Source organism: Plectrocnemia conspersa, unplaced genomic scaffold, assembly GCF_051122295.1.
Source record: "Plectrocnemia conspersa isolate PC_06_02 unplaced genomic scaffold, ASM5112229v1 ptg000006l, whole genome shotgun sequence".
Lineage (NCBI taxonomy): Eukaryota > Metazoa > Arthropoda > Insecta > Trichoptera > Polycentropodidae > Plectrocnemia > Plectrocnemia conspersa.
In genome coordinates this window covers 22,238,877-22,253,742 of record NW_028277170.1, presented here as the reverse complement: position 1 = coordinate 22,253,742, position 14,866 = coordinate 22,238,877, and the positions used below count along the sequence as shown (strand labels likewise).

The following is a 14,866-nucleotide window of genomic DNA, read 5'->3' as shown; positions in this document are numbered from 1 at the left end:
GTTAATCGCTCTTCTCGCAAGATTTAACTATATGTATAATAAAATAGATACCTTGATGTTAGGATAGCAAGTTTGATTGTGGTCTTGGAGAGCAGATAGGACCGTCTCATATCCTTCTTGAACACATTTCTTATTTGTGATACCCTTAACGTCTGAAAAGAAATGCAATTATAATTTTAAAACGATGCAATGTTATTAATCAATACTGCGTTTTATTCCATCAGGGTTAAGATTTACGCTCGCTATATATAAACTTAACCCTTAATAGAATTAATAAATATATATATTTCATAGAAAAATCGCTGCCGGTCATATAAACGACGGTTATGATAATGATATAGTTGTTGAACTACCTGGATTCAATAGCAGCAAGAACTTGAGGCAGATGTAATCAGACGTGTCGAACTTGAGCTTGGCTAGGATGTTCTGTAGCTCGTTGAAGTAATCGACGAGAGCTCGCACGCCGAGCAGGCCGAGGCACAGCAGGTCGAACTTCTGACCGTTGTGCAGCGTCGTCTGATCGGGAAGACCATTGTGCATGCGCTGATGCAAGTGATCCAGCACCAGCATCACGGACCAGCCGGATTGCAATAGTTTCATTTGATCGTCCACCTGAATAAAAAAAAAGATACGACATTTATACACATTCGATGCATCGGCTCATCCATTTTTTCATGCTAAAGTGTGGATTTTTTTATCATTATTATACGATAATTTTATGAAAACCTATTCATCGTAACAAAATCGTGAGATTTTAGATAGATTCTTGTACGTATATGTATTTAAATGTGCAAGCAGTGATATTTGTAATAAATATTTATTTTAGAAAAAGTTTTCAACCAGTATGATAAGTAGATTATTATATAATTATAATTTTCTTAATCTCACATGATGATTAAAATCGAGCTAAGATGTACGAATCAGGTATTGAATATTTTATTTAATAATGGGTACAAAAATAATTCCGTTTACCAAAGACAGCAAGAATCAAGAAGATTTATTTTTATTTTTTAAGTGTGTAAAAAAGTTTTTTTTTATTATTTTAATAGCTTACCATTTTTTATTTATTACCTGGCTATAAATCTAGTCAGAGATATTAACAATATATTTTTAGAAGTTTGATTATGTCAATACAATTAAAAACTAGGGCAGTAGTTTTATTTTATTTTCCTCAAAAAATCATATAAATTACAAAAAATTGTAAAAATAATAATATTAATTTATGTTTTAAAACTTATATTTACCTCTTTATTATTTTCTGTAAGATCATTTAAAACAAGGTGAGAATTTTTTTAATATCCGGTATTTTGAAACAAGATGATGAATCGGACTTTTCTTTAAAAAAGTTTCATATATATAGTCCTAAAATATCATTATATCCTTATATATAAATTAAATATTGTATTAAAAATATATTTTGATTGTGAGAGCTTTATTTTTATTAATTCTAAGGGTGAATAAGATAACTTTTCATTATTGCATAATTAACAATTTGTGATCAACTGTTGTTTAATAAAAAACCTGAAAAGTGGTTTTGTTATATTTTAATAACATGCAAGAGGTTTCATGGAAATAAAACTTAGCTTGCTCAATCTTTTCCTTAACTTTTTCTATTACTGTATGTATCATATGTGCAGGTAGACTGCAATAATACCGGAATTTTAAATACCGGTATTAATGAGAGTCAAAATTTTTGTTTATTTTATTTTAATTGATTTGTAATAAAATAATCCGAGTACCTCTCGTATGTTTCACCATATTTAATGATCAACAAAACCCAAATATTTTAATACCCCGGCAATTATTGTTTCGATATATAAAACATTCTAACTATAATCATTATCCCTTTCAATGCTTACATGTAGAAATTTGTGATCTGTAGATTTATTTGTTTTTTTATCACATAACATCTTGAAATGTCGTTTATTCGGCAAATCTGATAGATTTGCGTCAAACTGAATGCTTTATTGCTAAGTTTATGTTGTGACATATTGATGAATTTTGATACATGCTTGCGAGTTTTAAGATTATAATCAAATTTTTACTTACTTAAGTTACCGATTAATCTGTCTATTTATGCATATTTCGTGTCTCAAACAATAAGAAGCTCTTAAACAACCTTCCTTACATTCAGGTACTTTTAAAAATACTATTTTATTGTGTTGTCTATGTGTACTAATTAAAAATATGTATAAAAAATATTTATTACACTGTCGATTTTTTTTTAAATACAGGCGTTAATTATTTTTTATTTTTTGAAAAACACGTTTTTAATCATATATTGTCTTAATTCGACTGCTTCTGGATGTCTCCAAAATTATTATACCAGGGGTTATTTATTGCAATAAAATAGAAATATTACTCATTATTTTTAAACAGTTAAGATTATCCGAATGAAACTTATGAGAAAGGAGTGCGTAAATCTATATAAAAATCTGTTTGTTTAAAATGTTTTTTATTATTTTAAATACAGATTTACGTAATTGATTATTGTAATATTTATGCGATTTTTTTAAATAATATTATTTTAATTATTACACATTTAATATTTATTTTCAAAAGATTTCTTTTGAAAATAAATAGCCCCCCAATAACACGATAAATTTGGGAGCCAGCCAAAGGGATGATATCTCAACACACGTACCTGATTCGTACGTCCGTATTGCAAAAAAATGTATGAGTATTTTTAGTCCCCCAAAACATGTTATTGGGGGGTCTACTGTACATTCTATTATCGCTAGTAGAAATATATATATCTACTGGTGAAAATGTGTTTGGTCTTCACTGAAAAATATACATTCACTGTAACATTTTTACATCGCATGTAAATAAATAATGAAGTAAGTAAATGTATATATAATATTAACATATGAAAAAGTTAAAATCATACAATTTACTAGCATCTACCAAATAAATTATATTTTCACTAGTAAATATATATATATAAAGGTGAAAATGTATCACAGAATTTGTTTAGAATCGTTTTTTTTCAGGGAAGGGGGATTTTTTTTAATATTTTTATTTCATTTAGGGGGGGATAGCCCTAACTGCCCTTCCCAAATGACGTCCCTGCATAATCTCAACATTGATATACAGTTTCTCAAATAGTTTCACCAAAAATAAAAATAAATGTTATTTTAAAAAATGATATTGCTTGATAACATGTGTCAAATAGTGGCGGAGGGGGGGGGTTTATGTGTTGCTTAAATTGAGAAATGCTGATAGAGAAAGAGCATCGATTACATTATACTGCGAGCACGTGTACTCTCGCGGAGAGTATTCATTATACACACATAATGCAGTAGAGAAAGGGGAAGAAGAAGAATCCGGGTCGAGTCTCACGACCAGTTTCACGGCTACAAAGACCTGTTTTGTGTTCACTACACATTATATATTATTGCGCCGGTTACGTCAGACCCTATTACCGGCCGCGCTCTATTACTACACACGCGCGTGTGTAGTAATTTCTCTCTAACTTTCTCTGAAGCAAGTCAATTGGCGTGACCTACTTTAGCCGCACGGGGCCATTGTCAGCGTGTCAAGAACGCGGAGAACGCTTATCGAAGTGACCCACGGTTCCACGGCGTAAACGATCGACCGCGAAAACAACCCCCTAGATGGGAGAGGGAAGTTTTATGCTTTTGTAGGCTTGTATGCCACAAGGGTCAGCTGTACTAGCTGTTCATTCAAATTACATAGAGTCTAAGTAAATTTTATACGCCCTAAGAACACGAAACTGGTCCCTAATTGATTAGATGGAAGTCCCAGGACATTTATTTTAATATGATCATATTTTTTAGATTCTTAAATCATTAACTTTGGATAAACAGACAATCGATCGAAAAGCAGCCGCTTCTCTTTTCACGTCAATTGTGATCCAGCTCAAAATCAGAGTTCAACCCACTTCAGACGCAGACATAAAAGAGGAATTTACTTATATCATAACGTATATAACCCAAGTACATATGTATACATCTAAAATGCAACTGTATAATTTTATTAAAAACTAATATAACATAAAATCACATACATACCAAAGTTGGAAGAACTGATGAGAAACAACTTTTATAATCACAAAAGAATGGGAAGCAAAACAAAATGAAACACTGCGTGATGATAAATAGCTCTCATCCAGAAACCATTACATTATAAAATTTTGTTTTGTTCATGGCTAATATTGGTAATATTGTTGGTAAACTTGTTACTGTGTAATCCATTCATGGATTCTCTATTATTGTGCAAGAAATATTTTTGAACAAATTTGATACTCACTGAGTGCGTATTTGTTTTTGAGTTGTTTCACCGACTAGTTATTCACCAGTCGGCGATCAAACACTGGCAAAATCGCTTCTAGCGAAAAAATCGAAATCGCGGCCTTGACTATCGCCAACCTGCCGGCAAACTAACTGTGTGTGTGTACACAGCGCGTATAATTCTACGCTCAGAATCGTTTTTGGAATTAACTTAGCGTGAATAAAAAAAAATCAAAATGAAAACAAAATCAAATAGTTCATATTTTAACATAATACGCGAAATGATGAAATGAGTTATAAAACCACCAGCAAGAGTGTAAACTATTAAAATATTATCTTTACTATACCGCCACTAGATACAGTGACAGGAAATGGATTACATAAGTAGATATTTACCATTTGTATTCTATGCTCTTCTATGAGTTTTTTTAAGCTATTTTTTAAATAATCAATTTTAAAAAAATATATTAATTTTTTGTATTAAAAAAATATTTTCTATAATAATTTAAAATATTTTATTCCTTCTTTTGTAATAAGCATAACAATAAATAATAATTGAACATGCGATGCGAATAACGTAAGTTTTAAATACGTAAATAGTCAACTTTACAGGAGGTGAAAAATTAGTTGAAAGCTTTACATTCGTTCATTTTTGTATTTTTATAATACGATATAACACGATATTGGATTTTGCCAAAAATGATAATTTTCAATTGTGGAATAACGTAAGTTATGATGTTGTAACATTGTTCCACTGTATAACAGCAAGTACCTATTGATCATTTATAACGTTTGAGAAAAATTTTCTACTAATACATCATTTAAAAAATAAATATAAGTGGTATTTTAAAAGATTTAATAATAAAAAAAATTGACAACGAATTAAAAACATTACATTTTTTATATTAAATAATTTGCCGGTAGATATTGTATCAACTCTAGTTTTTTTTTATATTTTGAAGAAGTTGGTTGAAATCGCAGAATTACTCATATAACGTCATTCAATCAAAATCTTAATTCAGGCTTACGTTATTCGCGTCGCATATTCAATTAATTAAGAATATAAAATTTAGAACTAGAAGTATCTATGATAATAATATAATTTATTAACCCTTTATAGTCCAATCTATTTTTAATCAATATTGCCCCAAGTCCAAACCATTTTGAATGAATATATTCAATACAATAATTTAATGATCAATAAATATAATAAAAAGAAAAAGCTATTTCTTCTATATATCATATCTTTATATGTGTATGTTATATGAAATAAATTTAATTTTGGCAGAAGTTTAGAAGTTAAATTATATATTTATAATATAAATATAATTTTTTTTTATTGAAATTGATATTAAATCATGAAATGAACCAATAATAATTTTATTAAATTATATAAATATATTTAAATAAAAAATTAAATATTTAAAATTTTAAATAACTTGAGAAAAAAACAGATGTCTAATACTTATGAACAAAGCTTTTCACGGTTTTCGGTTCAGTTCCTGTTCTAAGGCCTGTCCAGAGGGATGTCTCTGAAATTTGAATGTAGTGAATAAGAAGACTATTGTATATTTACAATAATGACATTTCTTAGGTTAATCATAAAAATGGGAATTATTTATGTTCCAAATACCTTTTAGTTACAGGCCATTCATTTCAGAATGCATTTGTGGTAAAATATTGTGTATTTTATTTAAAATATATATATTGAAACAGATCACAATCAGAATTTAAGGGCCAGAACCGCAAAAATAGCGAAGGAAGATAAAAAATCTTTGTGAAAAAATATCTAGCATATTTTTGGATTTTTTTAAAAATGTTTTATTAAAAAAATAATTTGTCAAATAAATATTCAATATAAACTGTTTTTTTCCTTGTATCTTATAACATAGTATTGACAAATTCACTGAAAATTTTTTGAAGGGTTAAAGAAATTTTATTTCCATTGTTTTATGTCATAGTTAATACCATATTATAATGATGTATTTGTAACAACTTTAACAATTTGTAACAATTTATGTACAATAACAGTTTCACAATAATTAAAAACGTCAAGCTAATTTTTTCTATAGTTAGTCATAAATACAATCTTTAATCAAAATCAAAAATACTATGTTGTTTCCAGATATTTAGGAAATTTGGTATTTGCGAATTTATGATTGGAATAATGCTGAGATTTAAAAAATTAAATAATACATATTAAAATATTATTTTTCGTTAACCCTTTTGTTGCTGAAATCATATATATATTAATTTTTGCTACTGTTGCGAGAATTGCCGGATCAAAATAGGGTATTTGCTACAGAGGACAAGAAAGAGTTAAAAGAAAAGTTTGTTTCAAATTGTTATGAAAACAAAGCACAAAATATATTATTCTTTATTAACCATTTTGTTGCCGAAATTATATATAATGGATTTTTGAATTGCCGGATCAAAAAATTTGTTTCAGAGGACAACCAAAGTATTAAAAAAGCCGTTTGTTTCAAATTGTTTTGAAAAAAGCAGAAAATATATTATTCTTAATTAACTCTTTCGTTGCCAAAATCATATATATTGGATTTTGCTACTTTTGCGAGAATTTCCGGATCAAAAATTTGTTTCAGAGGACAACCAAAGGATAAGTTCATATTAATATAATAAAAATCGTTCTGGTCTCCAAACTATAGCGTTTCACTAAAAAATAAAATAATTTAAAGCGTATATATATATAATGGTAAAAAAAAAATTATCGCAACTAGCAATTTATTGTTTATTTGATGTTTTCAATCGTGTTATTATTACTTGCGTACCCCACTTTTTTTACGTACATCTATCGAACCCTAACTTATCTCAAAGGTTTACTGCTAATATTTGGCTCCCTTTTTTTGTAAGCCATCATTTTGACTTTTATTGATTTTACAATAATATAATATGTTATAATTAATTTAAAAAAACATCTAAATTGATGCGTATAAATCGCAGTATTCAATATGTTAACCGTTTGAATGCCGTAAAAATGCTGGTGTCCGTTTCTAGTTTTGTATATTTTTTTGTGAAATTATGAAAAAAATATTTTCTATACTTTTTGTGTAAACTGGATTTTATTTTGTTCTAATAATAAATAGTGGTTCACAGAAAAAAATTAAATTTTCAGAAATATTAAAGAATATTAATTAGAATTAATGAGCGTCTACCAGAGACGGTTGCCCAAACAAAAAACACATTACGGTCCGTTGACGCGTTTTCGCGTCATTGCGAAACTTTGCGATATCTGTTCCGTAGATTTAAAATAATTGACCTCAAGCTTATAAAACTACCGTGCGAACATATGACTTTTATATTTACAATAATTATTGTGAAAAAATGGATTAATACAATAAATTCTGTCAAATAGCGGATGGTTTTATTTGAGACATCGGTCTGTAAAGCGTTAATTTATTTACTTTTTTCATTATCTGAATTCTCACATTTTTATATTGCTGAATTAATTAAAAATGGAACAGTATTAATACAATAGAAATTGAAAATCTGCTTTATAATCTCCCATATGCGATAGAAATCGATGAGGAATATTTAAACATATGATTTTAAAATGTTGTTCGTGTAAAGACAATATGGGATAGAAAAGTGTAATCAGCCAATTACATTTTTATTTAATACAGATCATCCGATGAAACGGAAAAGCACTTTAAAATATAAAGACTAGAGAATTGTTAGTCCAAGCAGTGGGACGGTTGTTGGTCAACCACTGTACCCGTTTTGTGGAAACGTAAATTTCGACACACGGTGTTTACAAAACGAGCGTGTGCAAATTAAATTTCATAAACGAACGAGTGCCGGTTTATTTGCGCTTTGCAGAGCCGCGTATGATTTTAATGAACTATTGATACATTTTAAAACAAATATCGTTTGATTTTTTAACACGCCCATCCGCGAGCGCGGTGTGACTTCACGCGTTGCGCAAACGAGCTGAGGCACTTAAGTTGTTAACCGTTGCGACAATATTTAGAATAATAATATATCTGGTCGATTTTGTATTTATTTGAACTCAAGAATCAGTGCGCGATATAATGATAATAACTATAAAAGCTAGACATCAGAGCAAATCGAAAGAACGATAATACACAATGACATCATCGGCTTTAAATAATGAATTTAATATTTAAAAATAATATTTGGTAATAATATAAATATCATTCGTTTATGTCGATTAAAATATATATATATATATATATATATATAGTATATGTGACAATTAAATGTATTTATTATTAAGTGATGGCAGTATGGGAGATTGCGAGTAGTGTTGAGTTTGTCTTTTGCATTGTAATAAAATTTCTTGAATCGATTACAGAATTAGTCTTCAAAGTTTGAGTAATATTATTATGAAATTAAATTTGAGTCATATTGACACGTTATGAATCATTATGTTTATTACATAAAAGCTAATCTTGATCTGACAAAATGTCAATTGATACGCTTATGCTTTAAGATCTTGTATAATAATTGCTGTAAATTAAGTTAAAATCCGTCAAGTGGTTCTCAAACATATTTTTCGACTGTCGAAACAGCATTTCGGTGCACGGATATTGCGTAGCTTGTACGTCGCCGAGCTTCGTTTCTTCACACGTCTAGTGAAAGTGTTCCCAATCCGGCTCTGTGTTACCTCAGACCTCGTAACAACGAAACACGCGAAGAGAGAGAGAGATATGAGGCGAGAAAAGAGACAAAGAAACGCTCTCAGCGAGATTGTTAATGAACTCCGGAGAAAGTTGAAGATCAGGAGCGCACTCGTTGCGCTGCGTTGGCCTTCTTTACTTTACTTTCTTTCTCTTTCTAGCTGTTGGATAACAACTGGTTGCGTTATCCAACATCCAGCACACAACTCCCCAGTCACTGGCAGTGACTTTCGTTCGCGTTCGCGGTCCGGAACGCGACTAATCGACCCGTGGCCTCATTTTACGTGCCGCGGCGGAACTCGACGTGGTTGTTATAACCACAACAATGAAAAATAAAAAAAATCTGATGAACATCTCACCTGCATAATATGCTTGTGAATTTTAAACATCAGCTGTAATATGATTTATTTCTTCATATAGAGTAACTTTAACCCTATGCTTGCCGAACTCCGAAATTAATAATTGCTTGATCCGACTCAGCAATAAAAAATTAATCGAATACATGTTTAAAATACTGTATGTATTTGATTCAGTAATAAATAATATTTTTTCCGAACATATATATTTTCATTGCGTAAGAAAACGATATTTAGATATTACTTCGGCAACGAAAGGGTTAATTTGCATAAGACAATAAAACTTGATATTACAAATAATGAAACTAATGGATAAAATCTGTACATCAAATATGTTTTTCAATATTGACTTTTTTGTATTAAACAATATATTAATTACGTTGATTTACAACACTGAATAAATTTTTGTAATTTCAATTATTTTCTGATTTATTTAACCCTTTCGAGTCATTTGTCCGCAACATCTGGACATTTTTTCTCAGATCAAATAAATTCTTATAAATATTTTTTTTATAATCTAATAAAATTAATATTATGTATATTAGTACAGTCCATCCAAGATATGAACGCTCATCGTCACAGTATTGGTGAGAAAATATAATAGGGTGACCATGTGAAATTACAAGTGCAATTAATTTTTACTTTTTTAATTTAATTTGTTGAGGAAAGTGTAAAATATCACTAGCAGTTTTATTATCACTCTCCAGGTTGAATATCTGTTCAATATAATATTTTTACAAATATTACAGGAATTGTTTTATTGATTACAAAATACCACAACATGACAATAATTTATAATAAAAATATAAAACATTTAAATTTTTAATTCAATTTCCAACGTATGGTCACCCTACCCTTAAAACAGCCCTGATTTGGTATTGGTAGCGTTCCCCTACCGGTGTAAACAAACTCGCGGAAAACTGTGTATGTATACATGCATGCGTACACGCACCCTTATTTCCAACACAACAATGATAAGCGCTAACATCTTGGACGGATTATACATTTCTTAACCTTTAGAAGTCCAAAAGCATCTACATATGTCATTCCCAATATATTTCCTATTTTTTGAAGCCATTTTAAATGAATAAAATTTCCAGTATTTTATTTTATTAGTTATAAATATATATTACGGAATAAAGATTTAGTAATTCCTAACCATTATTAAACTACTAAAAGTCGTCGTAAATTAGTTAACCTATCGATGGATTTTGAAAACAATTTTTTGACCAGTCTGTACCAGCCGCTTAACCCTTTGGACGCGTTAATCAAAAATAATATTTAATTTTTATTTTTTGAAAAATGCAAATTTTACCTTGATTCTGTGTTTAAATATTCTGTTTTTTTAATTTTTATTTATTTAAAATGATATTTTATATTTATTCACAAAAAAAAAGTTTTTTCTTGAAAAGCATTTTTTTACTGATTTTTGCGTAAAGAAATAAAAAAATCAAATCGCGACCAAAGGGTTAAAACCTAGACGTATAAATTATTATCCATGGTTCTCAACCAAAAATAATATTTTTACATTTATGTACATATTTTCTTTAAATAAATTAAATTACTGTTTTTATTTCAACTCAATAATTAAATTGCGAATTGTGAAGTTGATGTTGACGAATCAATTGTCATATATTTATAATTTTGCGCCCTATTATAGCTCTATAATATTGCAAAGATTAATTACACTGAATGTTTTATTTTAATCAAAAGTAGTCCTTCAGCTGTACGATAGATTTTTAGGAATGATCCAACTCGGCATTCTTACGCACATTCATCGATCCTTAACTTATCTTCAATTTGCTAATATTTGGCTCAGAAAATGTTTCAACAAATAGCAGTCAGCGGCTCCCAACCTTTTTTTTTGTAAGCCATCAATTTGGCTTTTACTGATTTTACAATAATGTTAACAATTATTTTTAAAAAAAAATGTCTAAATTATCGCAAATAAGTCGCGGTATTCAATATGTTCCGTTCCTATTTTTGTAAAATTATGTAATAATTTTTTATATACTTTTTGTGTGTTTATTTGTATAAAATAGATTTAATTTTGCACCTATAATAAATAGTGGTTCACACAAAAAAAAATGAAAATTTTCAAAAATATTTTTTTTAAATATATTTATATTATAAATTGCAAAAAAAAACTTGGTATTCTTAGCATACACCGCCTAATTTCGCTATGCACTAAAAAGGGTTAAATATACAATTTTTGTATTGATTTGAAATATAATATTATTATTTCTGTGTATTTTTTATATTAATTATTATATCTTAAATTAAAGAGCCTCTACAATAAACGGTTGCCGGAGAAAAAACATTAGGGTCCAATCACGCGTTTTTGCGTGATAGCGAAACTTTGCAATATCTGTTCTGTATGTTTAAAAATAATTTAATTCAAACTTGTAAAAATACCGTATGACTTTTATATTTACAATTATTTTGGTGGAGTAAAAAAATATGAAAACTTGTTGATACAATAAATGTAAATATATACATTTGAAATTCCGCGAAAATACAATGAATTATTTATATTTGGCAAAAAAATGCTCAATTTGACAGTTGCGAAACGTCCATTTGCTGTTCAAACTCAAACCTAACCTAATGAAAGTTTTAGAACTTATATTAAGTCAAGTCCAAAATTCTGTTCAAACCCAAACTTCAAAGTTATAAAACCAATTATAGTTTTAGAATTTAAATTAAGTCAAGTCTCAGATAAAAATTAGCAACACGTTTTTTAAAATATGATAGTTATCCTTACCTATTATAAGAGGCCTGATCAAAGTATATTCAAACCGAATTTTGGTCAATAGGAGGGCGCAAAAACAATTATCACTTCTCAGGAGGCAAAAATTCGCGTCAAAAGCAATAAAATCGTGTCGGCGCCGTCGCAGTGGGAACGCTCGGTAACGAGCGTTCCCACTGCGACGGCAACGGCACGATTTTATTGCTTTTGACGTGGATTTTTGACTTCTGAGAAGCGATAATTGTTTTTTGCGCTCTCCTATTGGGCAAAATTCGGTTTATATGTTCCTCGTTTAATTTGTAATATTATGATAAAAGTCGTAGTATTTATGATGTACGATACGATTTTATTGCTTTTGACGTGGATTTTTGACTTCTGAGAAGGTTTAGATGTTTCATTTCATTATTATAAGTCGTATTATTGTTATAAAAAGTTTTAATATGAACGCTACTCTGATCTAACACAAGCAATAAAAAACATACATATTTGCATGGACGGATAAAAAAAACCGTCACAATGTGTATGTACTATTCCCATATAGTATGTAAAAAAACCGGTGAACGAAAATTCAAGATGTTAAAATGTAATTCAAAATAAAAGACAGAATAGTCCGTAGTGTCTCAGATAAGTAATTCTGAGGTTGCGGGTTCGAGCCCCAGCAGCGGCACTCAAATTTTTACTTATAAAGAAATTCGCTAATATTAAAAAACAGGCCCCATAATAATTTATAATTATTAATATAGAACAGACTTTGTCTGGTGGTTAATACTTATTTGTATGTATTTACTCCGCTGTAACGCATTGGGCTTACGCTTGTCAGGTTACAACGGAAGCTTTAATAAAAATAAATAAATATCTTCATATGGAAGATTGCTTTGAGAAATATCATACGATGGACAAGTATAACGAAACATCAAGTATATAAATATATACAGTCCGTCCGAGATATGAACGCTCATTGCTACAGTATTGGTGAGAGAATATAATAGGGTGATCATGTGAAATTGAACGTTCAATTATTTTTTTCCTATTTTAATTTAATTTGTTGAAGATAATGTAAAATATCACTTTCTTACATATTTTATTTATTTATATACATATTTAACTCAAAAACATGAGAGCAGTTTTGGAATCACTCTCCAGGTTCAATATCTGTTTGATATAATATTTTTTAAATATCAATAGGAATTTTTTTATTGATTACAAAATAACATAACACGATAATAATGTATAATAAAAATATAAAACATTATAATTTATATTTCAATTTCAAACGTATGGTCACCCTACTCTTAAAACCGCCCTGATTTAGTATTGGTAACGTTCTCCTATCGGTGTAAACAAATCGCGAAAAACTATGTATGCATACACGCACCCTTATTTCCAACACAACGATGATGAGCGTTAACATCTTGGATGGACTATACATAAATATATTTAGTGTTTCATATATCAAAGTAATAAATTTTTTTTTCAGGTAACATCTGGAACGGATGCAGGGTATACCATAAATAAATTATATATAAATAATAACTAAGAAGCCTAATTTATATTTATATCAATTAAATTTTATAACGTCACATTTTCTAAGTTTCAGTACTCGTAGGTTATTGATGAATTTAAACCAAACGGTTGTCCAAATAATCATCGCACATATTCGCTACTCCCCGCAATTACTACAACAAAGTAAACAAAAAAATCAGAACAATTGAAGACCCATTTCGTCCCTTCGTTGCTCTTTACAATAGATGTTTTCAACCGGCATACCGACGTACAATATACGTGCCTAAGACACGTTAAGATCTCTATAATCCAGCGTAAAAGGCCACTGGAAACAACTAAGCTGTAATATTTTATATAGTGATAATATTGCACATAAATATATTGATGAAATTGAGTATTGAATTGTGAAGAAAAAATCGGTTGAGTAATCAGTATCGTTGCACACGCAATGCTAGGCAACGCAATCGAAAGATTTCGGAGCTACTTTTAGATGCGCTGTCGTGGTGTAATTATTATGGAAATAAATATATATATATTAACAAACTTATTTAGCTAAACTTGAAAGCAAATACTGACAGTAAAATGCCATGTTTTATTGTTGTATTGCAATAATAGCATAGCGACCTAGTTCGACTTAGATTAATCAACTCGATATTCATGAGATTAGAAAAGCTAATAAGTCGACTGCAAAAAACCATAAATATAAATTTAATATGAAATTTTCGACATACATTAATAATTTTTGTTACACAGCTAATATGCATAATTTGCTGCATTCTTTCGTATAAAGCAATAGTTAAGAAATGCGACACCGCTTAATTAGTCCCGACACTAATACCAACGTACGTACTGACGTACTGATTAGGTGGGCGTATGACGTAGGTACATGAACGAGAAGGTATACCTAAGATTGATTGGCTCCCTACTACAAAGACAATTCCGCAACGATGCGAACGATTAAGAAACAGTAATATTTGCAGTCGATTTTCATATTTATTTATTAATTTATTGTAAGCCTTATATTGTTACATGACATGCATTAGCCTAATGCGTTATAACGGGGTAAACAAAATCAGACTGAATTATTGAAATATATTTTATTAATTATAAAGTCGAGGAAAACCTATTTGTGATGATTATTCCGATCTCCCCGACACGATAAAAATTAAAAAAACACTCGATGGGGTTCAAACTTGGGTCTTTCAGGTATTAGTCAACGACTATATCACTGTTCTATCATGTGGTTCGTATTAATAAAGTTGTACATAACACGATTGTTTGAAGCGGTGCCATTTAAATATACGTATCAACGCGACTCTTGAGATTCATATCCAAGCACAATTTGCAAGT

At 29.4% G+C, this 14,866-nt stretch overlaps 1 protein-coding gene across 3 annotated transcripts in view; it reads right to left on the bottom strand.

Moving 5' to 3' along the window:
- The window catches only part of ftz-f1 (ftz transcription factor 1), a 204,632-nt gene that overhangs the window by 5,963 nt on the left and 183,803 nt on the right, over nt 1-14,866 (bottom strand). For all 3 annotated transcript variants that reach the window (XM_088187490.1, XM_088187491.1, XM_088187489.1), the window contains 2 exons: nt 354-612; nt 52-152 (listed from right to left, as the gene is read on the bottom strand). In XM_088187490.1, coding sequence (XP_088043616.1) covers nt 52-152; nt 354-612 — 360 coding nt within the window. The remainder of the gene's footprint in view (nt 1-51; nt 153-353; nt 613-14,866) is intronic.